The following is a 27,508-nucleotide window of genomic DNA, read 5'->3' as shown; positions in this document are numbered from 1 at the left end:
AAACAATAGAAAATATACGTATAAATAAACATATTTGTAGAATGTTAAATTAGCATAGTTAAAGTAAGAAATATACTCAATTATTTCCAACATCAAAGTGTTTCTCTGGTTTTAAGGGCGCTTTATAATGGATATAATATACGCAGAAACTAGTGGCATGTATCTGCTCTCATATTCATACATCAGTCTCTATGGACACAGAGTGTATATAGGCCCACATGTATCAATATTGGCTTAGTCTGTGCCAGTCTTGTTTTCTTTTGTGGCAATACTTTGGAGTTTATTTTGTTACAAATTTATCTAATGCTATACACTATTTCTTAAATTTGTCTCATTTTATATGGGAGAGGTGTGGTGCTATTGGCTTATTTTCGTGGGTTACATTTTATGCCAGCCTTCTGGTGGCATGTAGATGCTTTTTGCATTGCATAAATGTAGCTAATAAGTAACTACCCAAAACCATACTTTTATAACTAACTTAAATCATAACGCAGCACACAGTAATTTGTTGTAGTTAAAATATTTAATAAATTGAATGAGCACGGTCATTTCAACAAACTTTGCATAAATTAATAGTACAGGTGATTATAAGAAACTTTATAATATATCTTATCGGAGTAACAAGCCTCTTTCTGCTCTTATCTGGCTGTTTTTCTGCTCCCCCTCCCCGTGTTAAACTAACGTTCACTCTGAAAATTCAGCTATATCCGTCTTGAGTCGGGTTACAGCTCACATGTATCAGATTACACCTGTCTATGGAAGCCTATGAAGAGGGGAGGGGGGAAGAGTGAGCAGGAATTGAAGGCGATAAGAGAAAGTTTCTACTTTCACAACCAAAACACTTAATTCTCACCAGTACAGGTCAGTACTTCTCTGTATATGTCCTGCATGATCCTGGGGCTATTTCTAAGTGAGAGAGAAAGTTATGGAGCAGATTCCCCACTTCTAAAGGCCCTTTTACCTGGGCCAATTATCGGGCAAACGTTCGTTCACAGAACGCTCGTTCCCGATCGTTGCCCTGTTTACACAAGGCAATGATCAGCCGATGAACAAGAAAACGCTCATTCATCTGCTGATCATAGCGTTTTAAAAAAGTAAAATATTATCGTTGTCAGCAGTACATCTCTTAGTGAAAGGAGCAAACGAGCGCCGATCAACGAGATATCTCAGGACGGGCCATGCAAGAGGACCTTTACTGTGTGTAGTGTATGGCTACTAGTCTCCACCTCCACCAGAGAGAAATGCAAACTTCAGATATAGCATGCAAAGGGGAAAACTGCTAAAAATTGCAAAATCAAGGTCATATAATGGCCGGAAATAGTGCTACTCCTCATGTACACACACATGGTAGCTTATCCTGAAAAAGACAAATGAAATGACAGGTACCCTTTAAGCACTCATAGTATACGTCGTTATTTCCAGAGGAAAATGCACAAAAAAAGAGGTGCCTGGTTCTTGATTCATGTGGGCAATAGAGTTCAATGTACGCAGTTCAAGATTAGTGTGCAAACTGGCACAGCACTACAATAAAGCTTGGAGGCTAAATTTCAGTGCCATATATGTTACAAAGTGTCAACAAAGGTCATACATATTAACTTTGTAAAGAAAAAAAAGCACTAAGGCTAGTATTCATTACAGAATTGTAGCATGGGACCGCTGTGATTGTCAATGTTATGGGAGTACTGTGGTTGGCACTGTTATGGAGCACTGTGACTGTTGCTGTTATTGGAGTAATCTCGCTGCAACTGTTAAAGGGGCACTGTGTTTGCCACGGTCATGAGGCACAGAGACTAGCACCTTATGGAGGTACTCTGAGACTAACACTTCTTGAATGCACTATGCCTGGCATTTTATGTGGTAAATGTGGGCACTAAGTCAGCACTCTGGGGGCAGGGGGGGGCCTAGGGAGAAGCTTCAATCAAATACCAATAAACATTTTTACCAGTATATATGTTGTTCCAGTTGTTATTTGAATTGCATAGCGCTACCCAATGGTCCCTGTTTAGAATTGACATGCATTCTTTTAACGTATATGGCGGGTATTTTTCCAGACAGTGTGAATGGTGTGTAGCGATGATGGAAGTTGCAGAAATTGGTGGACTTTCAGTCCTCTTCTCCTTAGCGTTGCTCCTCATATCCCCCCCCCCCACCTGGGCTCCATCCATCGCAATCCCCCTACACAAGGTATCCCACAAAAGAGGTTTCAACAACGCGCTGCTGGGCCAATGGCAGAAGAGAGACCCAGAAAAGGGGCTGAGCAAAGGGCGGGTAGAAAAACTAGATGAGCCTGGCTGAGAGGAAAAACCACTAGTTCTGAGCACAAGGCTATAGATATCTCCTTCACATTTAGCAGCCTGTAGTCCCCCTTCTGTAAATTTTCAGAAACCTCCTCAGTCCCTAAAAAATCAGTTATCAGAGTAAATAGCAGACAGGTAGGAGGGAAGGGCAGCTGCATGCTGTGAGAGGGGAGGAGGAGCAGAAGTGAAGAAACAGCTCATATCAATGATAAACGTGCATTGCAACAGTTTATGCCTCTTCTCTCATTTGATCCAATCCCAATTTGGGCAGGATAGGCAGATTGCAAATACACAACAGCCCATTTCATTCACAATAGACAAACTGTACTTTTTCATACAAATTGCTATTGGAAAATTCTACCATCTGTGCACAAGCACAAGTGTTATGTAACTGATGAGATAACACAAATTGAGGATCTGTACTATGTAAGGCAAACCTTGAAACAACAAATAATGGAAAAAGTATGTTTTACCTATAAACACAACTACTGATAAAGCTATTGATAACCTTGAAGGGTTAAGCTCTGAAAACTTGCCACTAGGTACATAATACATGAATACAGAAAGTCATAGACATTTTATTGGCAAAACTTAAAATGTCCTTAAATATTTTATATGTGCAGTACATAAACTGTTTCGGTCTTTAATATTTTTATGCTAATTAAGCACATTTTCACTGTAATTTAAAGGGTTCTATATTTTTTCAAGAGAGTAGAAGTAGTAGTAGTGCTCATACCTCATAATATGCTTACAGTCTTTGAAATGTCAATCTTAGTGACCATGCCTGTGGGGGGGTGGGAATTTTGTCTTTATACACACACATCTATATGAGGGTGGGGATTCTGATTTCATACACACATCTATATGAGAGTGGGGATTCTGGTTTTTATACACACACAGTAACTCTATGTACTAGATGCATCCATGGATCCCATCTATGCACTAGATACATCATTAGATTCTATCTATGCACTTAGATACATCATTAGATCCCATCTATGCACTAGATACATCATTAGATCTCATCTATGCACTAGATACATCATTAGATCCCATCTATGCACTAGATATACTGTATACTTAGATCCCATCTGACATAGGGATGGTGCAGTCCCTTAGATCGTCTCTAAATACTGAGCGACTACAAAGAGCACCTCTCAGTCTCTTTCTGCAGGACCTGGCACGTCTGTGCATTACACGGACAGCCCATTGAATACAATGGGCACCATGTAGTAAATTTTTTCTGCGGTGGGGCTGCATTGGAAATTAATTGTTTCCCCCACATATAGCAGCTGATCACTGGGGGCCACAACAGAGGCACAGTCTGATCAGCTGTTTTTTTCAGGGGACCATACTAAACACAGAGGAATCGTAAAAAAGGGACAACTGGTTTAAGGCTCCTTTCTTCTGAGGTTCTTTTAAGGTCCTTTAGTTATGCCTCTTGCGACTATGGCTTCAGGTTTAATTTAAAATTCCTGAAGTACAGTAAAAAATAGTGTAGTACCGTGTTAGCCAGAGACAATATGAAATGTTAAATACTTTTGTGTCAAAAAAAGACAAAGTATAGAAGGTATGATACCTTTATTGGCTAACCATAAAAGTTCTATATGCGGCTTTCAGAGCACAGAGGCTCCTTCTTCAGGCAGTTTACAAATGAATGACTTAGAAAAAAGCACAACATTTAAGATGTTACACAAAGACAATTAGTACATGAGGTGATACATCATGATGATAAGCCGGGACAATAAAACTGAGGTTATAGGGGTGATGACTTAGGAGTTAAAGAGGCTCTGTCACCACATTATAAGTGCCCTATCTCCTATATAAGAAGAGCGACGCTGTAATGTAGGTGACCGTAATGCTTTTTATTTTGAAAAACGATCTATTTTAAACCACTTTATGAGCGATTTTTAGCTTTATGCTAATGAGTTTCTTATTGCCCAAGTGGGCGTTGTACAGAGGAGTGTATGACGCTGACCAATCAGCGTCATGCACTTCTCTCCATTCATTTACACTGCACTACACTAGCGATATAGTTATATCGTTATGTGGAGCCACATACACAAACACTAACATTACTGCAGTGTCCTGATAATGAATATACATCACTACCAGCCTGGACGTGATGTTTATTCAGAATCCTGACACTTCTGAATATTTTCTGTGAGATTCCAGCAAGGCAAGCGTAATCTCGTGAGATTACGATGTAACCTGTCATTTCAAACGAGATTACGCTTGCCTTGCTGGAATCTCACAGAAAAGATTCAGAAGTGTCAGGATTCTGAATAAACATCACGTCCTGGCTGGTAGTGATGTATATTCATTATCAGGACACTGCAGTAATGTTAGTGTATGTGGCTGCACATAGCGATATAACTATATCGCTAGTGCAGTGTAAATGAATGGAGAGAAGTGCATGACGCTGATTGGTCAGCGTCATACACTCCTCTGTACAACGCCCACTTGGTCTAAAGTAAAAACACGCCCACTTGGGCATTAAGAAACTCATTAGCATAAAGCTAAAAATCACTCATAAAGTGGTTTAAAATAGATCGTTTTTCTAAATAAAAAGCATTACTGTCACCTACATTATAGCGCCGATCTCCTTATATAGGAGATAGGGCACTTATAATGTGGTGACAGAGCCTCTTTAAGGCATCTGGAGTCAGTCTGATGGGGATGTGATGTGTGTCCATGTAGTGGCTCATAAATCCAGGTGTTAGATTGAGGCCTTGTGTCAATGACCCTTGTGTCAATGACTGGAATTCTATCATCATCTTGAATTCCCAAATTTTTCTGTTTTTAAAATGACCCTTCAGAATTAGGACCTTTAAATCTGCCAAACTGTGAATGGTTTCCCACGGGTGAATCCACCTCCTGTTTCATTGTATGTCTGTGAAGATTCATCCTGGTTTGTAGTTTTTGTATTGTTTCTCCAATGTAGATTCCTTTATCTATGCACCTTGTACACAGTATCATGTACACTACATTGGAGGATGTACAGGAGAACGTGCCAGTGAGGTGCCCTTGGTGAGGTGCACACCCAGTTATGTCCAGGACACCACAGACGTCCTCTGCAAACGCTCAGCTCTGGGTCCACTACCAGAGGGAACAATATTGGCAACTATGGATGTGGAATCTTTATATTCTAACATCCCCCATGAGGATGGCATAGCCGCATGCCAACACTTTCTTCAAAAGAACAATCTAGCGACAGAGCTACAACTCATCATGTTCGTACTCCATCACAATTATTTTTTATTTGACAAAGATATATATCTGTAATGTATGGGAAGCGCTATGGGTAGCAGGATGTCACGATAGTATGCTAACCTGTTCATGGCCAAACTAGAGGAGGCGTTTTTATCAACCTGCGCAACTAAACCTCTAGCATATTTCCGGTACATTGATGACCTGCTGATAATCTGGACAGGCTCTGAACATGAACTGCTTTCTTTCCATAAAAACTTTAACAATTTCCATCCTACCATCAAACTCACTCTCAACTACTCAACTTCTCAAATACATTTCCTGGACATGACCATGTGCATGAGAAACAATACCATACAAACCACAATCTACCATAGGCCGTCCAGCATATCTGAGATGGAACAGCTTACATCTGAGACACATAAATAAATCCATCATCTACAGTCGAGCTCTGCGGTACATATGAATCTGTTCAGACAGTGAAGACAGAAAACAACACCGGCTATCACTGAAGAATACATTCTTACAACAGGAATACCATCCAAGGATTATAGATGATCAGATCTACAGAGCAACAAGAACTCCAAGGAGCAATCTTCTGGAGTACAAAAAGAAGGATTACAACAGCAGGGTGCCCCTAGTGGTCATATACAACCCACAAATGAACATCTTGAGGAAAATTGTTGCTGATCTCCAACCTATATTTAACAAAGACAATAAACTGAAGGAAATATTCCCGGATTTACCACTCCTTGCCTACAAACAGCCACCAAACCTAAGCAATCTCCTGGTCAGAAGTGCCCTCTCATCACCATTAGAGACTGGCATTTTTCCTTGCAACAATAGAAAATGCAAGATCTGTACCAACATCTTGTCATCAAACACCATCCACATACCAAACACGCAGCAGGACTATAAAATCACTGGCTCGTTCTCCTGTACATCCCCCAATGTAGTGTACATGATCCTGTGTACAAGGTGCATCAATAAAGGAATCTACATTGGAGAAACAATACAAAAACTACAAACCAAGATGAATCTTCACAGACATACAATAAAACAGGAGGTGGATACACACGTGGGAAAACATTTCTCTGGACCTGATGACAGTTTGGCAGATTTAAAGGTCCTAATTCTGAAGGGTCATTTTAAAAACAACAGAGAGAAAAATTTGGGAATTCAGGATGATAAAATTCCAGTCATTGACACAAGGCCTCAATCTAACACCTGGATTTATGAGCCACTACATGGACACACGTCACATCCCCAATCAGACTGACTCCAGATGCCTTAACTCCTAAGTCATCACCCCTATAACCTCAGTTTTATTGCCCCGGCTTATCTTAATGATGTATCACCTCATGTACTAATTGTCTTTGTGTAACATCTAAATGTTGTGCTTTTTCCTAAGTCATTAATTTGTTAAAGAGGATCTGTCACCACATTATAAGTGGCCTATATTGTACATATTGTGATCGGCGCTGTAATGTAGATTACAGCAGTGTTTTTTATTTAGAAAAACTATCATTTTTGACGGAGTTATGACCTATATTAGCTTTATGCTAATGACTTTCTCAATGGACAACTGGCCGTGTTTTACTTTTTGACCAAGTGGGCGTTGTACAGAGGAGTGTATGACGCTGACCAATCAGCGTCATACACTCCTCTCCATTCATTTACACAACAGATAGCGACGTGATATGTATTCATTCTCCTGACCACTTCTGTAGCGTCCCTGTGATTTACAGCACAGCACAGCGAGATCTCGCTGTGAATGACAGCTTACAGCGTAATCTCGCGAGACTACGCCTGCTATGCTATAAATCACAGAGACGCTACAGAAGTGGTCAGGATTCTGAATACACATCACGTCCTGGCTGGAGGTAATCTATATTCATTGTCATGACACATGAGCAGCGTTATAGTGTGTTTATGTGACTGTAAATAGCGATATAGCTATATCGCTATCTGCAGAGTAAATGAATGGAGAGAAGTGTATGACACTGATTGGTCACTGATTGGTCAGTGTCATACACTCCTCTGTACAACGCCCACTTGGTCAAAAAGTAAAACACGCCCAGTTGTCCATTGAGAAAGTCATTAGCATAAAGCTAATATAGGTCATAACTCCGTCAAAAATGATCGTTTTTCTAAATAAAAAACACTGCTGTAATCTACATTACAGCGCCGATCACATCATGTACAAGATAGGGAACTTATAATGTGGTGACAGAGCCTCTTTAACTCGCCTGAAGAAGGAGCCTCTGCTCTCTGAAAGCTCGCATATAGAACTTTTATGGTTAGCCAATAAAGGTATCATACCTATTATACTTTTGTCTTTTTTGACACAAAAGTATTTAACATTTCATTTCAAATTCCTGAGTGTATTCAGAAGAGACGTTACATGGGCACTCCTTACTAGCTATGTAGTACATAGTGTTGGGGTTAAAAAGTCGAATCCTTGTCCAGTAACCCAGAACCATCTATTTGAATTTATTCATAGCATTGCGCTAGTCATCAGGAAGGAATGCAAGGATTCATGCCAATCACTCACTTTATCACAATCTTGAGTTCCCTTTAATATTTATGAGACTGGGGGAGTTATAAAACAAAGTTCATGCTTCAGCTATATAAACTATTTATTCTTCTAGGTCAAACAAGTTGACTTATTTTTAATATGATTAACAAGGATCTAAAATATGCTAAAAACAAACCTAGAACATATTGCTTATATTTAAAGGGGTTGTCCACGATTGAAAGGTCTGCTTTTTTCTAGAACCAACACCTCACTTGTCCATCGGCTGTGCCTGGTATTGCAGCTCAGACGTATTCAATTGACCAGTGTATGGCACCGTTTCTGTGGCAAAAAAGCAGACCCTTTTTCTTGTCCTAGACAACCTTTTAACATCCATAACTGAAGTGAGCAGACATAAAATAAAACAGTAGCTTACTGACCATCTAAAATGTCTCTATTAGCTGTTACAGCACCTACAAAAAACAGATAGAATATGAATAATTTACAATGGGAACTATTTATATTTGTGAATTTGTAATCAATGGGGGTATTAAAGCTTTTTTAAGATGTTATATGGTTATAATATACTACATTTTTATCATATGTGATGCCATGGCTAACACTAAGAATGCAAAGAAAATGGGAAATTCTGTCCAGAAAAATACCACAGAAGCATATTAATCCTTTTTACAATCACATGATAGTAATTCCAAGAAGGTCACACGTCTTGGATGCCGTTTCCCATCATTTGGGTTTAAATATATTCTTAACATTTTTTTTAAATTGTACTTGAAAGACACTGTGAGATTAGCAGAAAAAACTTTGATCTGTAAAACACAAAGTCGGCCTTTGATCTATGGGCAGAGTTTATAAATGAGGAAAATACTGAAGAATTCCTAACATACAGTAGAGTGCAGGCTTTTCTTTATTGTGCACTTTCAGGGTTGCTCACTGCTTCTATAAATTCCAGAAGCAATTGTGACTGGTCAGGATGCCATGTAGCAAATATTCAGCAATATTAAATGCTATGAAAAACACTAATATGAGTCATTATTGAAATCAGTCACAGACGCCACTTTTGTAGTGTTCTGAATCAAAACTTGTTCCATTGACCACTAACCTGATACACAAAGTCGTGGATTTTCAATTTCTTTGAATTTATTGCGTTAAACCCCTGGCATCTAACGCAATAAATTCAAAGAAATTGAAAATCCATGACTTTATGTGCCGAATACTTTTTCTAAACACGATTGGGTTGGGACCCTATTCGCGCACCTCCTCTGATCTAGTGCACTCTGAACCAATCTCTACCACTAACCTGATACAGTTACATGTCTAAGGCAGGCCGTGAATGGAGTCCCAACGCAGATGTGAACGAAGCCTTAGATAGACATTGGAGACAGATAGGCCGTCCCATAAACAATAGTCGGAGGATCATGCAAAAATGTTACATTGGCCAACCGTTGTGTAATGTGGATGGTCAGCTTAAAGTCAAAGGCCACACATTTTTATTTTTTAATTCAAATAGGTACAAAATGTTGTGCTGCTTAATTTCATGATCTATCTTTATAGTGCTTGGAGCACTGTTTTTCTGATGCAGAGCTAATACTGCATGGACAGGGAGTTAAATTGTATATTCCTGGCTTGCTGCCTGCTGCTACCACTAGGGGGACAGTATGTAATAATAAGATCTATATAATAAATTTAATGATAAAACAGTATGTAGTAAGCTCCCTGTCACCCCCTTGTGGTGGCTTCAGGATCTTATAATTTGACTCCATGTCTATGTAAGTAATATGCATAGATTGTTGGACATAAATAACATGTGGTATGCATTAGTTATATGCTATAGATGAATAATTCAGTTTACTAGGTTATTTTCCTGGTCGCTTTATTGTTTCCAGGTCACCATAAAGCATCCACAGTTTGTCCACGTTTCAGACGCTTTCCAACCCTTGCTACTACTGAGCCAATTCTCCTGCCCTTTATACTTTTGTTGTTGCTAATCCATCTTTAGGAATGTTTTTGTCAGATTCCTGACTGACAAGAGTTTTAGATGGGTGCCTAGAGGGCAAAATGAATGACCCTGTTTACTTCAGGGTTAATCCTATTGTATTTACTAGTGACACTTCAGATATTTTTATATACTCAATGTTATCTGGGAGAAGATATATATTATAGTGCACATAATACAATAATACTGTACAGGAAAAATACATTTTAGTTTACTTACGACAAGTGTGTACTTACCGTGCCAATGAGTAAGACATAAATACTATAAAGCAAACGAAAGCAATTGATCCTACTAAGATCACAGTCATGTGATAGCGACTGCTTGATAGCTCTGAAAGAAAAGGACAATACACATTCATTTATATGGTTCATAGCTAGGAGCGTTTAGGGATAGTATAATGGAGGATTTGTGTCAAGAATCCGCAGTCTGTATATCTTTGGCAGTGGTCTCCAGTCTGTGGCTCTGTAAGGGCGTGCTGGAAGTTGGAGTTTTGCAACACCTGGAGAGCCACAGTTTGGGGTCATCTGGTCTATCGTAGTGATAAGATCTTTTCTATTCAATAGAAATTTGCTACAAACATGTATTATAGTCATATATTCGGTGGATAGTGGCAGATGTCTAGCAATTTGTTTAAATCCACAGTTTCACTACTTAGACCTCATGCAGACGGCCGTGTGTGCTGGCCGGGTCCCGTCTGTGATCCGTGGAAAGATAGGACATGTCCTATCTTTCCATGGATCGGAGAGTCGGGTCAGTTTTTACGGACCCGATTCACCCACTAAAGTGAATGGGTCTGTGAAAATTATCGGTGCCACTCAGATGCTGTGAAAAGCGGCCCGAGTGGCACTCGGTCGTGTGACACTGGCATTAGTCATAACTTCGGGTACCATCATATTTTAACTCTCTGTAAGTAGTTACCATGTGGAAATTGGGAATATATAGTACTGTTACCCTCCTCTCCCAAAACCATTTTTATTTATCAATATAATATTTATTAGGACTAGGAACAGCGATAGTCAACAGAACAATAGGGGTAGATATATATTCATTGGCCAATTTACTGAAGGTGTTGTCTCATCTCATGAAGTCTACTTCTCTATCAACAGGGGAAGCCATGATCAACATCACATTTCCCCTGGTCATCCATGTAATGCATGGACACACCATATTCGCCAGAGCAGCAGCCTCTCTTACAGAGCAACTCTCTGTTCTGGCACATAGAGAGGGCATATGGACAGGGGTTATCATGGTGAGACAACCCCTTTAAGTATACTTGCTCATTAATGCAAATATGAAATCAACCAATGCACAATAGCATGTATAAATGGGCAAGAAGTTCACAGACCAAACACCAGACTGAACAAATGATTAATACAATAAATTGACAACTGGGTGTTACCATTCCCCTTGTCAACGGAGCATGTCCCTACACATTATATAACTGTCCAATAAGTGCTAGCGGGGTCAGACCATGTGAGACACACCCTCTTTACATGGAGAATGGTAACACCCAGTTGTCAATATATTCATACATTTCCAGGAGGAATAACAGAGGAACGACAACACAGAGTTCTAAGAAAAGGTGCTCCAAAATTGTTATTTTATGGGCAATGCACGTATTTACTCAGGAGAGCTGACATATTATGTTTAAGAGATGTCATGATCAGTAAGTTTGACATGCAATGTTTGTATTATTTCCACTATATGGCATATCTGTGAGTTTGTATATCTGGCTACTTGTACAATACATAAGCAGCGGTGTGCCCTTTTTCTCATTAGTCCATGATCTTTTCTATCTCTATTGTGACAATAAAAAGATTGGTTGACCATGTCGCAGAGTTTGTTCTGTATCTGGAGGGAATGGGAATTATATAAGAAAGCGATGAACTGATTCTGGAACTCACGCACAACTAGTGTCTTTGCCTGCTTCTGCCGTGAGAAGGGCGCAGGTCACCTAATTAACATGTAGCTAAATGTCAGTAAAGTAGAATTAAAGTGGCAGTAAAATTACCGTGGGAAATTGCTGCATTACTAGTTCATGAAATGGCTACTTAGGCTATGATATGTTATAAAGCGACTGAAGCATTAATCTTCTAGTCTATTGTGCCAGAACTGTTTATATAATATGGAACAGACATCCTGCTGCATTTGGTCCAAAAAAATAATAATCTATGACAACTGATTTATGTATCTGAGGACTCATCTGAGACTTTGATAATCTCGACAGACTCAACCGCCATTATCCACTTAACTTCACAATGGAGACACTTGGGGGCTGCAGCTGTAATTAGATCTATCGTCAGCATCGCCACTTCATTGGATGAATAATACATGTTGGTTTGATAGTCTAAAACCCTGTGGAGATTATTGTGGAGAAGAATCTCTGACTGTTTACCTTCTCAATTATTAACAAGGGTAAACATCCTTTTTTATCACTTGTCATGCAAATACAGAGATCTATAGAAGCATTTTCCTATGCAAATATAACATCTGGACTAGTCTGTGTGTTGGCTGTTTCCTTTCACAATAATATTCATTTATGATATAATATTTTCTATCAATGTATCACAGATGTGTATCGCATTATTGAGCTGTTTAGATAATCAGGAAAACATGTTGCAAAGTGCTGTTGTCACCAAAGTTTTCAAAAGATATCCATCTACTAAACTGCCGCTGCAACTTATTAATAGTTCATTAAAAAATCAGAAGAGGAACAAAAACCGTCAAGCTGTCACATTTCCTAACAAATACATATATCAGACAGCCAGTTATATTTTCTCATATTAGGGTATACATCAAATGAGTCTTTTATGGGTTCTTATCTGTGACACATTTTATGTGATAGGTCTGGGGGTTGTGATCTCAGGTTTAAATTTTAGAATAATTTTGACTAAGGCGAAAAGAGTGTCCTCTTGGTCTCCGTCTGTATACTGCAAAAAGAAAGGTATGTAATAGCGTAGTAGACTACACTATTCCATACCACAGTATCCAGTAAAGAAACAAACTTTTATGCCACCCATCACAGGCCTTCATTAAATGCATACGTCAGGAAGCTCCAGTGACGTTACTGTCCTTGCATGGACAATTATTACAGAAGCTTACTCACTTCTTGCCTGGAATGGGGACTATACTGACACAGGAGACCAAGCGTTCACCTCCCTTGAGTACAGCGAATTATCTTGACGCTTCCTGTTTAGCTGGGCCACCCCTCTGAGCGACAGTGACGGGCTGGCACTGATCGTGGGGCTTAATGAATGGTCTGCAGGAGTGCTCTGCAGAGAACTGTGCTGTTAGGTCATGTCGCCGATCTCGGGCAGTTATTTAAAAGCCCCTTATGTAAAAGCCCTTACCTACTCTTCCCCCTCCATATGTATAGAAATGACATAGAAGAGGGAGATGTACATAGGCTATGTTCGTCCCTACACTAGGAACTTGTAGTTCCCCCTACCAAATTGTGGACTGCGAGTATGCACAATCTTTCAAGGAAATATGGTTTTGCTTTTAGAAGCGATTACTTCTGGAAATCCATTGCACAATAGAATCTGGGAGAAGGAGCTAGATGTAATTATTATTACAACAGCTGAATGGCACAAAGCCTTTATCTTGTCCCTATAAAGTTCCACTGGTGTGTAGAGCATAAAAGCAAAATTATAGGATATTAACTCGGTGGTACTGATGTCCCGCACTTCTCCACAAATTTTATCATTCAATTTCTGGGGAATGTTAGAGGTGTCGCACTAAGGGAGGGACTATGCCACACACATGGTGGGACTGCACGAAACTCAAACCATTGTGGGATATGGTATTTTCTATATGTTCGAAGTTGACAGCTACACCTCAAGTGGCACCATTATCAATTTTACCTTGGTCCCATGCAGCCATTAAAAATATATTTTACACCCTTTCCTAGAGACTGCGCGTGCTATTATCCCCAGACAACAGCAAACTACCAGGGTCGGGGGAATGGGTCCAGGAGGTAAATACCATCATAAGAATGGAGGAATTAGTGGCGGGAGATACAGATGACTTCAGTAAGTTCTTGTCTGTATGGTACCCTTTGATTACTTATCAGAATTTCAGGTGTTTTTTTTTACATAGATATATGTTCTATATATTCTTTACCTTTTTTTTCTTGTCCTTGCCTTAATACTTTTTGCCAGTTTCTTTTCTTTTCCCCACTATTGTCCTGTTGATGTAGCCATTATACCTTTAGTATTAGCTATATTATTAACAGAGTAACGTAACACCATGTGAATCTTTCTCCAACTACCAAGATCTTTGTTTTTAGTTATGACTGTGTCTTGTTTAACAATACCAATGTTATGCTATATACCATCATTTGTTTATGTCCCTGCCTTGTTTTATTGTATATGTCTGTGTCTTGTTTGACTTGTTTTTTTTAAAAACATGAATAAAAATAGATAAATTCATGTACAGTAGTGGCGTGAGCGGGGACTTTGTGGAAGGTTAGTGTGGATGTCATCGGGCAGCACTTTGCATTGAAAAGCGCAGTATAAAAGCACAGTATAAGGAGGAACTGGAGGTGACACGGGACTCTCTCTCTCTGAGCAGTGCTGACTGGAAGTCGTGGGACCTGCAGAAGATGGACAGTGCCTTTGCTTGAGAAAGTGCTTGTTTTGCAGCTGTACTCTGGAGTTGTGTAGCGTTCATGGCCACGGGCCGTCGGGTCTACTCACCTCCTGACACCCGCAGACATGGATCTGTGAGCAGGGTCGGCCCTAGGATAGATGGCGCCCTGTACGAAACGATCTTTCGGCGCCCCACCCCATCATTAAAAATAATGGCCCATAAAAAAATAGTAATGCCCCTTTAGTGCCCCCATACAGTATAATAATAATATTTAATAATATATTACAACCCCTTCAAGGACACAGTATTGTGTCCTCTAATTGTGCCCACAGTATTATGCCACCTGTAGTACCCTTACACAGTATAATGTCCGCTTAGTGCCCCCCACACAGTATAGTGCCCCCCTGTAGATTTTGCCATATAGCCTCCCTGTAGACAGTGCCATAATCCCCCACCTCCTTTTTGTAGATTGTGCCATACAGCCACCCCACCTCCCACTTGTAGACAGTGCCATAATGTTTCCCACCACCCCCTTGTTGACTGTGCCCGAAAAAACAAAAACAAAAATTTTACTCACCTAGGCCCCATTCCCATGACGAACTGAGCTTCTCCACGGCGTGATCCTGTAGCCTAGTACAGAGTTTCACAACCTTTTCGGACTCGAGGCAGCACTGGAAAAATAAAATTTCCTCAGGGCACCCCTACCAAAATTGTTTCGAGAAAGACAGAAAACGGCTAAGAACAAGCACTACACTCGTAGGGTATGTTCACACACGTTTTTTGTAAGGCAAAAAAAATCTGCCTCAAACTTCCTTCAGGAACTGACAGCGTTGTGTGACCTTTTTTTTTTGTGTGTTCTTTCTTAAGCCGTTGAAACGAATGCAAAAGACGCAGGAAAAAAAGCTCCAAACGAGAGCAACATGTATTTTCTGCCTCCTGTTAATTTCAATTGGAGGTCAGAGGCGGAAACCACTTGAAGACCATCAGCCCCTCACTCACAGTAAAATTACCATCAGCCCACCACTCATAGTAAAATGACCATCAGCCCATCAATCATGGATTCCCCCTGTAGGTAGCGCCACACAGCCCCTTGCAGGTAGCACCACACAGCCCCTTGTGGGTAGCGCCACACAGCTCCCTTGTGGGTAGCGCCACACAGCCACCTTGTGGGTAGCACCACACAGCCCCCTTGTGGGTAGCGCCACACAGCCCCCTTGTAGGTAGCGCCAGACAGCCCCCTTGTAGGTAGCGCCAGACATCCCCCTTGTAGATAGCGCCAGACAGCCTCCTTGTAGGTAGCGCCACACAGCCCCCTTGTAGGTAGCGCCACACAGCCCCCTGTAGAGTGCGCCACACAGCCCCCTGTAGGGAGTGCCACACAGCCCCCTGGTAGGAAGTGCCGCACAGCCCCCTGCTATGGAGTGCCGCACAGCCCCCTGGTAGGGAGTGCCGCAAAGCCCCCTGGTAGGGGGTGCCACACAGCCCCCTGGTTGGTAGTGCCACACAGCCCCCTGGTTGGTAGTGCCATACAGCCCACAGCCCCCTGGTTGGTAGTGCCACACCGCCCACAGCCCCCTGCTTGGTAGTGCCACACAGCCTGCAGCCCTCTGGTTGGTAGTGCCACACAGCCCGCAGCCCCCTGGTAGGTAGTGCCACACTGCCCACAGCCCCCTTGTAGGTAGTGCAAGGACTACGAAATGACCCTGATAGCTGGCGGGCAATAGACATTCCAAAAAGGACAACTGTGCAGGAGCACACAAAATACCTTATATAAAATATCTTAGTTTATTTCCACACATTTATTTGATAGCCGGGAAAGCTGGGTAATTTGTGTGCTCCTGCAGAGTTGTCCTTTTTTGTAGGTAGTGCCACACAGCCCACAGCATATATGGCCAGTGACATCAGGGGAAACTCCTGAAACGGAATCCCCATCCACAGCATTGCCGACGCTGTGACCATGGATTCCACTCCAGGAGAAGCCCCTTTTGTCTGTGTCCATGACGTCCATTGGCTTCTCCTGGAGTGGAATCCCCAGTCACAGCGTCTGCAACGCTGTGACCGGGGATTCCGCTTCAGGAGTTTCCCCTGATGTCACTGTCCATATATGGACAGAGACATCAAGGAGCGATTCAGGAGCGGAATCCCCGGCCACATGGGGATTCCGCTCCTTCAGGGAGCTACAATGGAGCTAGTAGATAGCAGAGCAAGGAGATACCTCCCTGCTCTGCTATGGTGCCGTCGCTACCGCTATAGCAGCTGCAGCGGCTGCTAGTGGCGCCACCGCCCTCATGCCCGGTGTCGCCGCTAGCAGCCGCTATGGCTGCTAAAGCGGTAGCGACGGCCACTAAGTGAAGAAGTGCCCGGGCTGAAAAGCGTCTGCCTAAGGCCGGCCCTGGGTGCAGTTAGCGAGTGGCACCTGACCCGCTGGTAAGTGCAATGGCGCGGGGATACACACACCCGCTGGCGCCCCTCTTGCAGTGTGGCAGACGGCACCCTGTGCGACCGCACTGGTCGTACGTATCTAAGGCCGGCCATCTCCTTCCTAGGAGAGGCCAACGCTCAATTCCGCTCTGGTCCACTGTGGCCCGTAGGGTGCGCGTGCCCACTCGTGCCCGTTCTTAAAGGGCCAGCACGCGCACATGAAAACAATCATCATCAACTCACATGTTTTCCTGGACTATAAGAAGGCCCCAGCCCTTCTGATCCTTGCCTGAGCGTTGTTAGTATATCCCAAGTCTGTCTTGAAAATGGTCCCTTAGTGTTTCTCGTTCCAGTTGTTACCCGTGCCCTGTTACCTGTTCCTGTATCCCGTGCTGTGCTCTTGCTCCTGTGCCTACTAGTTGGAGTCGTGTCTACTGCACCTGCTGTTGTTTGCCACGTCCGGTGTAATCTGCCATGTCCAGTGGGATTCGCCACGTCTGGGGCAACCTGCGGCACCTGCTGTCATCTGCCACATCTGGCGTTACCTTCTGCACCCACCTCCATCTGTGCCAGAGCTGCGGCTACTGTCTAGACTATCCAGGTACCCTTGTGCGGGACTTTGTATTGCTGGAGTTCCCAGTTGTTTGGCCAGCTGCCTCCCTGCTATGGCGGTGCGGCCTAGTGGGTCCACATACCCACATACCGTGACAAGTTGTAAAAGGGGAAAGAAAGCCTTTTCAGTATCGATAATCTGCATAAGTCCTCCCGGGGCATACCTCTGACATGTGGCTCAAAATGCAATGGGAACAGGGCCTTAACTGGCTTCTTATAAAATTGGCCCTACTATGGAATATGCTGGTGCTATATAAAGTGAGTAATAAATAAGTACTTTTATTATATTCAGGGGCGTAACTAGGAAAGACTGGGCACCATAGCAAACTTTTGACTGGGGCCCCCCCTCCCCTGGGTGTCACACAACCCCCCCCCCCTTGTAGATAGTGCCTTTTTTATAGCCCCCCCTGTAGATAACGCCATACAGCCCCCCCTCTGTAGATAGCGCCATACATCCCCCTGTAGAGAACGCCATTCTGCCCCCCTGTAGATAACGCCATACAGCCCCCTGTAGATAACGCCATACAGCCCCCCTGCAGAGAATGCCATACAGCCCCCCTGTAGAGAACGCCATACAGCGCCCCCTGTAGAGAACGCCATACAGCGCCCCCCTGTAGAGAACGCCATACAGCGCCCCCCTGTAGAGAACGCCATACAGCCCCCCTGCAGAGAACTCCATACAGCCCCCCTGCAGAGAACGCCATACAGCCCCCCCCCTGTAGGGAACGCCATACAGCCCCCCCATAGGGAACGCCATACAGCTCCACCCCTGTAGGGAACGCCATACAGCCACCCCCCCCTGTAGGGAACGCCATACAGCGTTCCCCCCTGTAGGGAACGCCATACAGCGTCCCCCCTCCCAAAAAAATGCGACCTACAGTGTGTCCTACAAAATACATCTATCCCCTCTCCACAGGATCTCCACAGGATAGGGGATACATGTGTGATCGCTGGCAGCGATAGGGAGAACGGGGGACTGAAAGTCCCCTGAAGTTCTCCATGACTAACCTCTGACTTCCGGCGTCTGCGCAGCTCACTAAAAATGAAAGGAGCGCTGGTCACGCATGCGCACAAGCACGACCGGCGCTCCATTCATTTCTACGGAGCTGCCGACACAGACGCCGGAAGTCCGAGGTTTGTGATGGAGAACTTCAGGGGACTTTCAGTCCCCCGTTCTCCCTATCGCTGCCAGCGATCACACATGTATCTCCTGTCCTGTGGAGATCCTGTGGAGAGGGGATACATGTCCTGTGGAGATCCTGTGGAGAGGGGATACATGTCCTGTGGAGAGGGGATACATGTCCTGTGGAGAGGGGATACATGTCCTGTGGAGAGGGGATACATGTCCTGTGGAGAGGGGATACATGTCCTGTGGAGAGGGGATACAAGTCTTTTGCTCTATTTTGAGCCTTCTGGACCAGACACCGTTTAGCCATTTTTAGCACGTGTTAGTTAAATGGCTATAACTTTTTTATTTGTTGTGCTAACGACGTGATTTTTGCGACGTTTTTTCTGTAGACAATGCAGGTTTCATTTTTTATCATTTTTATACACACCTTTTTTGCCATTTTAGAATTTTTATTCATAAAGTTTGAAAATAATAGTAAAAAAATAAGCTTTTTTACATTTCAGCTTTTTTTTTTGGTAATAACATAGTTTTACCCTAAAATAGACCTTTTATTTGTGATCGTCATTGTCTACCGTAAATTTTAATATATTTCATGTCTATATTAGGGTAATTGGCTCAGCGCTAGCGTTACAACATTGATTGGCGGGGGAAACATTTTTTTGGGGTGGGTATTTTATGTGTATTTATTATTTAAATTTTTTTTGCACTTTACTTTATTATTTTTTTATTACTATGGTCTGTCCCCCAAAGGTCAAAGAAGACCTTTGGGGAACTTTACATATATTTTTTCTTTCTTTTACACCATGTTTTTCCACTGTAACTGGAGCTGTACAGCAGCCCCAGTTACAGGGGAAATCAGCCCTCTCATAGTGACGATTGTCACTAATAGGGCTGTGCTGGGTCTAGTAAGACCCAGCAGCAGTCTGCCACTAACGGCACCCGGCGATCATGTGACCAGTCACATGATCACCGGGAGGAATAGAGACAGCGCCGCTGCTGCTGTCTCTATTCCTGTACACAGCGCGCATTCAGCGCTGTGTACAAGTGATCAGAGAAGACAGAAGCAGCGAAAGCTGCTTCTATCCTCTCCTCAGGGTCCCCGGCAGTCACTGACAGCCGGAGACCCGACATTCAGCTGCCCGATCGCGCGGGCAGCAAGTTAAAACCCGAGCCATAGAAAGTCTGTGGCTCGGGTTTTAAGGACCCTGACCGCTGGCCGTAAAAATACAGCCAGCGGTCAGGAACCAGTTAATGGCAGAGCGGGGAGATACCTCCCCGCTCTTCCGTAGTGTTCAGTGGCGTCCCGCTGTAGCAGCCATAGCGGCTGCTAGCGGAGCCTCCGGCCATGGTGGGCAACACGGGCCCCCTCATGCTGCGGGCCCCGTAGCAGCCGCTAGTGCTGCTACGGCGGTAGTTACGCCACTGATTATATTGATCAACAGACTAAGGGCTCATGCACACAGAAAAGTAATGCACATTAACTCTTTACAGAGACCCACATATTATGCCTCTATGAAGCATGGTATTCTTTCCTAGAAGGCATGTAATGGAGCATGGGTCAGTTATACAGCCTTGTGCATAAGCTCTAAAATACAGTAAAAAGTATCGCAGTAAAATACAATATGCTTTATAGAATAAAGCACACAACTAACTGGCTCCATAAAAAGGAACAAATAAACTCTTGCTGTGCTGCAAACAATAGCACAGGTTTGAGAATAGGAAGATGTTTCACTAAAAATAAATGTTGACAAGTAATACTATCAAGAGGCGTAGAAGACGGGGGCATTTCCTATCTGACACTTGTACCTAATTGTTGTTAATAAGTAGTAATAACAAACATACATTTAGTGAATAGAATATTATAAAATACTTTTACAGACATATGTCTAAACAGTTATCGTAATATTCTCTCTAGTAATGGGTTTGTCCAACCAGCGCAACCTCCAATCTTTAAATAGTTTCCTAACAGTTTCCCAACAGTGAATTGATTATGGGGATCAAGCTGCTAGAACTGATGACCTATCCGACACCCGAATTCTGCACCGATCAGCCGTTCACGCTGCCTCCGGGCACCAGATGTTATGCAGTGGCCAGTGTCAGAAGCAGATGGCTCCTTAGACTGTATAGTGGATGGGCTGCAGTACTGCAACTCTGCTCCCGTTCACTTGAATAGAAGGAAAGCTGCAATAATGTAGCACGGCAGCTATACTGTGGCCGGAGCCATCTGCTTCCGGCACGGACTTCCGGTACACGGAGGCAGCCAGATCAGCTGATCGGTTCAGGGTCTGGGTGTCGGACCCCCACCGATTACATACCTGTGGATAGGTCATCAGTATGAAAAACAGCTCCATACCCGGACAACCCCTTTAAGAAGCGGCCAGTGCCTGCACATTTAAAGATGACCATTAAAGTTAATGAGTGACCATGTAATACATGGTTGCACTGAATTTTCCAGAGCAAGTAGTTCCGTATTATGGCTAATAGAGAGGGCTGCCGAATGGGGGCCTTCACTCTTTGATGTCCACATGCCATAATAGGGTATATAGACAAGGGAGTCAACACCTTTTAAAATTGTGCATATATTAGATGTCTAAAGCCTTTGACACATCATCAGTTTTATATGACAAGACTTGGAACAAAGTTGAGCTTGTAGGATATCTTCCATAAGACTAGGTTTATAGAAAGACATTTTTACTGTGTTCAGGCACAGAATACAGTACTACAATAAAGAACAATATGCTACAAAGGATAAAACTGACCATACAGAGTTTCATTGTTTAGTCAAATGCAACAAACTGTGCATATGGAGAATTGATGATCTTCTAAAGACCCAAATTACAAAATCTTTTACACGGGCCAATTATCAGGCAAATGAGCGTTCATGAGAATGCTTGTTCCTGATCATTGCCCTATGAAACAGGGAAACTTTCAGCCGATGACCGAGCAAATGCTCATTCATCAGCTGATCGCATCGTTTATGCAGCAGAAAATATTATCGTTGCTGACCTGATAGAAATGTATGGGGACGAGCGATCGTAGTAACAATCCCCAAACATAGCTCCTTGTGAAAGGAGCAAATGAGAGCAGATCAACGAGCTGATTCGTTGATCGGGGCGTATTTAAACAGGCCATGTCGGGTCGTGAATAGTACCCCAAATGTCCCTTCTCTTTTATGATTAAAAAAAAATATCAAACCCCCTCCCCCACTGTAACAAGATGTCGATAAATTTGTCTGAAACATTTGTTAAACACAAGAGTATTTCATACAAAAAATATCTAGATAACTACCCGGCATATTAAAAAAAACACCTAATATTTCTTCATCATGTAACTTATCTGTGCTGAATATATCAGGACTGGGAAGAATGTATCATGCCATCCAAAGTTCAACTATCAGGGTTTGTTCAATAAGATCAGGTTTACAGGAAGCATTTTTTATAATGTTGTTACATACTAAGATACAGTAAACAGCATTACAACAAAATATAATGTGCTACAAGAAATACAAATCTTGTAAGGACTATGGCGGGGTTGAAGTAAGGCTATGTTCACATCTGCTTTGAGCAGTTCCGTTCTGCTCCGTCAGGGGAGCACAACAAGGGAATAACGGAATCAACAGTTCCGTTGCACAATGGATACCGCCAGTTGCCGACGGAACCCATTGACTTTAATGGGTTATGTCGGCTTTCCGTCGGGGTGTCCGTGATTTTACCGGACACAATAGCGCAGCATGCTGATGTGAACAGAGCCGAAGAGAACCCTGAGATTATGCTTTTATTTTGTTATAAACATAGTCACACTGGTCATAAAAAGAAAAAATTAGTGAACAGTAACCCCAAACTACTTAAAAGGAACTTCTAAGATATATAAGTGTAGACATATGTGTGAGTGTGAGATTAGTAAGTGATCACACTTTCTTTATTAAACGTGGCTACTTATTTGTCTAAGTGTGCAGGAAGAAGTGCCTATGGCTCTGTAATATGGTTCCTTAACATGCCTCCGAAATATGTGAACCTGCAGCCAGTCATTAATTTTCCCTGTAGTGGCACGGTATGGGAAATGTAGTATTACAAGAAATTGAGTCTCCCAGAGCTAGAGATGCTTATTAAAAGTATCTGTCCACCCTGGCTAATAAAAGGAGATCCTAAATGTGGGACACCCCCCCCCCCCCCGCTACTACATAGTCTGTATTGCCTAACAGAGCAACCCCTTTAACCACTTTAGGACGCAGCCTGTTTTGGCCTTGTGGACACAGGCGATTTTTTCAAATCGGACATATGTCACTTTATGTGGTAACAACTCGGGAATGCTTTTACCTATCCAAGCGATTCTGAGAATGTTTTCTCGTGACATATTGTACTTTATGAAAGTTGAATTATTTGGTCAATAAATTCAGTATTTATTTGTGAAAAACACCAACATTTTGAGAACATTTGCGAAAATTAGCATTTTTCTAAATTTGAATATATCTGCTTGTAAAACAGATAGTAATACCACACAAAATAGTTACTAGTTAACATTTCCCATATGTCTACTTTATGTTGGTATCATTTTTTGAACATCCTTTTATTTTTCTAGGACGATACAAGGCTTAGAAGTTTAGCAGAAATTTCTCACGTTTTCAAGAAAATGTACAAAACCTATTTTTATAGGGTCCAGTTCAGTTGTGAAGTGGCTTTGGGGGCCTCATATATTAGAAAGTCCTCATAAAGCCCCCCATTTTTAAAACTGCACCCCTCACAGTATTCAGAAAGTTTCTTAACCCTTTAGGCGTTTCACAGGAATTCAAGTAAAGTAGAGGTGAAATGTACTAATTTCATTTTTTTGGCCGAAATTCATTTGTAATACTTTTTTTTTTGTACCACATAGGGTTTTACCTTACAAATTCAACTCAATATGTATTGTCCAGATTCTGTAGTTTTTAGAAATATCCTACATGTGGCCCTAGTGCGCTAATGGACTGAAACACAGACCTCAGAAGCAAAGGAGCACCTAGAGGATTTTGGGGCCTCTTTTCTTTAGAATATATTTTAGGCACCATGTCAGGTTTGAAGAGGTCTTGTGGTGCTCAGAAGGGAAGGAGCGCCATTTGGATTTTGGAGCGCAAATTTTGAAGGAATGGTTTTCAGTGCCATGTCGCGTTTGCAACGCACTGGAGGGACCAAAACAGTGAAAACTCCCCAAAAGTGACCCCATTTTGGAAACTACACCCCTCAAGGAATTTTTGTAGGGGTATAGTAAGAATTTAGACCCCACAATTTTTTTGCAGAATTTAGTGGAATTAGGCGAAAAAAATAAAAATACACTTTTTTCTGAAAAAACGTTTATAATTTTTACAAGGAATAAAGGAGAAAAAGAATCCCAACATTTGTAAAGCAATTTCACCTGGTTACGGCAATAACCCATATGTGGTCATAAACTGCTGTTGGGAACCACGGCAGGGCTTAGAAGGGAATTTATCTGGAAAGTGACCGCATTTGGGAAAACATACCCCTTAAGGAGTCCATCTAGGGGTATAGTGAGCAGGTCTTTTGCAGAATTTATTAGAATTAGGCCGTGAAAATCAAAATTTTTCCCATTAAAATGTTGATTTTTTGTCACTTTCACAAGGGATAAAGGAGAAAAGCACCCCAACATTTGTAAAACAATTTCACCGGAGTACGGCAATAACCAACTTGTGGTCATAAATGTTTTTTCATTAGAAATTAATTAACCCTTTCAGGACTGATCCATTTTTTGCTTTTTCATTTTTGTTTTTCACTCTCTGCCTTCCAAGAGCCATAAAGTTTTTCATTTTTTAGTCAATAGAGTGGTGTGAGGGCTTATATTTTGCGGGAGGAGTCATAGTTCCTAGTGGTAGCATCTAACGTACAATATAATATACTCGGAAACTGGAAAAAAAATATTTGCGGGCTGAATTGGAAAAAAATTATTCCTCCATCGTTTTTTGGGTTTCGTTTTTACGGCTTTCACCGTGCAGTAAAAACGACAACTTAACTTTATTCTGCGGTTCAATATGTTTAGGGTGATACCAAATTGATATAGGTTTATTTTTATATTTTACTACTTTTTTCAAAGAAAAAACAGTTTGTTAAAAAAAAATAGTTTTCTTTCACCACATTCTGAGAGCCATAACGTTTTACATTTTTTTGTTGATTTAGTGGTGTGAGAAATTATTTTTTGTGGGACGAGCTGTAGTGCTGGTACCATTTTTTGGTACATGCAACTTTTTAAACACGATTTTTACAGCGTTCACCGTGTGAGTTAAATAATGGTATAGTGTAATAGTTCGGACTTTTATGGACGCGGGATACAAATTTTTTTTTTCACTACTAATAACTTTGTTTTACTAATTTTATTAATTCCCCTAGGGAACTTGAACCAGCAATCATTAGATCGCTGGTACAATACACTGCAATACTAATGTATTGCAGTATATTGTGATTTTTACTGGCTTCTGTAACAGCGCGATCGCTGTTCCTTTCTGTTAGTCCAGGGTGTCAGCTGCAACACACAGCTGACACCCGCAGCGTATGGAGCGAGCTCAGCACGTTTTCCCGCTCCATACATCACCCCCCGCACCACGACTTGCTATTACGTCATGGTGCGCGATGGGGTTAATGCGCAGTAGATGGTGCAAAGTGAAAATTGCAATTTTCCACTGATATGCCATTTTAGTGCAGAATATATTGTGCCCAGGTTGTGCCACTGAAGACAAATACCTCATAAAATGTTAAGCGGGTTCTCCCGGGTATGGTGATGCCATATCTATAGACGTAAACTGCTGTTTGAGCACACTGTAGTGTTCAGAAGGGAGGGAGCGCCATTTGGCTTTTGGAGCGCAGATTTTGCTTGGTAGTTGTTCTGTTTAAGGTTTTACTGGCATTACAGTTTATAATGTGGGGGCATATCTAAGCTGTGTGGAGTACATCAGGGGTATAATAAGAGGGTATAATAATGGGGTAAATAAATAATAATCCGCAGATGTGTGGCCGGTGTCACACTGATAACTGGTGTTCAATCTTATCCGCTTTTGGAACACAGCACATTTTGTGTCGCCATATTCTGAGAGCCAGAACTTCTTTATTTTTTCTCCACCGGAGCTGTGTGAGTGCTTATTTGTTGCGGGACAATCTGTAGTTTTCATTGGTACCATTTTGGGATACATGTGATTTTTTTATCACTTTTTATTCCATTTTTGGCAAGCAAGGTGACCAAAAACAAGCAATTCTGACAATGGTTTTCATTTCATTTTTTTAGTGTTCACCTTGGGCTATAAATGACAATTTTACTTTATTCTGCGGGCCAATACGATTATGACAATACCATGTGTATATAGTTGTTTTTTTTTTAATGTTTTGCAGCGTTTTCGCAATAAAATCACTTTTAAAAAAACATATATATATATATATATATATATATTGTAGTTATAGTTTTTATAGTTTGGGTCATTACGAACGTGATGATACCAAATGTGTACTTTTATTAACGTTTTAATTTTTTTTCCTATAATAAAAACTTATTATAGGAAAAAAGCAGTTTTTTCTTTTTTAACTTATGACTTTTATTTTTACACTTTTTTACAACATTTTTATTAACTTTTTTTTGTCCCACTAGGGGACTTGAAGACCTGCAGCACTGATTGCTGCTATAATGCATTACGCTACCTAAGCAGTGTAAATGTATCATAACTGTCAGTGTGACGCTGACAGTGACGTGATAGGAAGCCTATGAGGCTGGCCCTCATAGGCTTCCGTACATGGCAGACCCGAAAGCCATCCTTTGGCCTCCGGTTGCCATGGCAATCATCACACCCCCCCCCCTCCTCACAATCGCATCGTGGGGTTGCCTATCTGCTACAATCCCCTTAAATGGGGTTAATTGCCAAAATCAACGGCAATTGACCGCTGGCCAGCAACAGTCGAGTGTCAGCTGTTGGGGACAACTGACCTCCTGGTTCCCGGACACAGTCCGTTAGGCTCAGTAACTGTACATCCTGGTGCGCGAAGTAACCTCCTGCAAGGACGTACAGTTGCATCCCGTTGCGCCTAGGAGTTAAGTGCTGTATGTGAAAAAAAAAATGCAAGGTTGTGTAATGGTTATTGTTATTTGAACTATTACTTTTATGTAAATTCAGTTTTTACAGATTGTCCGTTGATTTACAGACGGTTGACAACCTTCAGCCCTGGCATATCTTTTCTAAGATTTTAGACGATAAAAACTTGATTTACATTTTGTCTAAATCTGCCATTAAAGATTTTGTCCACTTGTATTTTCTACAATAATGACAAAATATAATATTCTCTTTATCCTTACCTTCAAATTGTGCCATAACCGTACATGTCTGCGTTTTTATCTGAGGAGAAAAAACACATGCAAATGTAATAACACTGAAATCCAAATAACAGAGACATAGAAATATAATACTATAAGAAATATAATAGCCATGGTATGTGAGTGATGATGCAGAACATCACTTGAATTTCTATGACGAGATGTATTAGGTAGATGTCAAAAATATGGGGCTCGAACACCGAATTGGCCTTTTTAATTTAGAGTATTTTAAAAGCCCCTGAATGGGGTTCATGTGACCATTGCTGGCAGGCATTGTTTGCAGTGGTCACATTCAACTGCCTGAATTCACTTTTTTAAAAGTTGTACAACCCCTTTATTTACAACTATATGAGATAATTGGATCACACCAAACTTTTAGATGTACT

General features: G+C 41.8%; 1 protein-coding gene across 1 annotated transcript in view; it reads right to left on the bottom strand.

The window, feature by feature from the left end:
• Nucleotides 1–10,268: 10,268 nt before the first annotated feature.
• The window catches only part of SUSD1 (sushi domain containing 1), a 258,455-nt gene continuing 241,215 nt past the window's right edge, over nucleotides 10,269–27,508 (bottom strand). The window contains exons 24-25 of the mRNA XM_075825598.1: nucleotides 27,105–27,144; nucleotides 10,269–10,366 (exon numbers count right to left, since the gene is read on the bottom strand). Of these exons, the coding sequence (XP_075681713.1) occupies nucleotides 10,269–10,366; nucleotides 27,105–27,144 (138 nt within the window). The remainder of the gene's footprint in view (nucleotides 10,367–27,104; nucleotides 27,145–27,508) is intronic.

The sequence above is a fragment of the Rhinoderma darwinii genome, chromosome 1, assembly GCF_050947455.1.
Source record: "Rhinoderma darwinii isolate aRhiDar2 chromosome 1, aRhiDar2.hap1, whole genome shotgun sequence".
NCBI lineage: Eukaryota > Metazoa > Chordata > Amphibia > Anura > Rhinodermatidae > Rhinoderma > Rhinoderma darwinii.
This window is presented reverse-complemented; position numbering and strand designations above follow the sequence as displayed.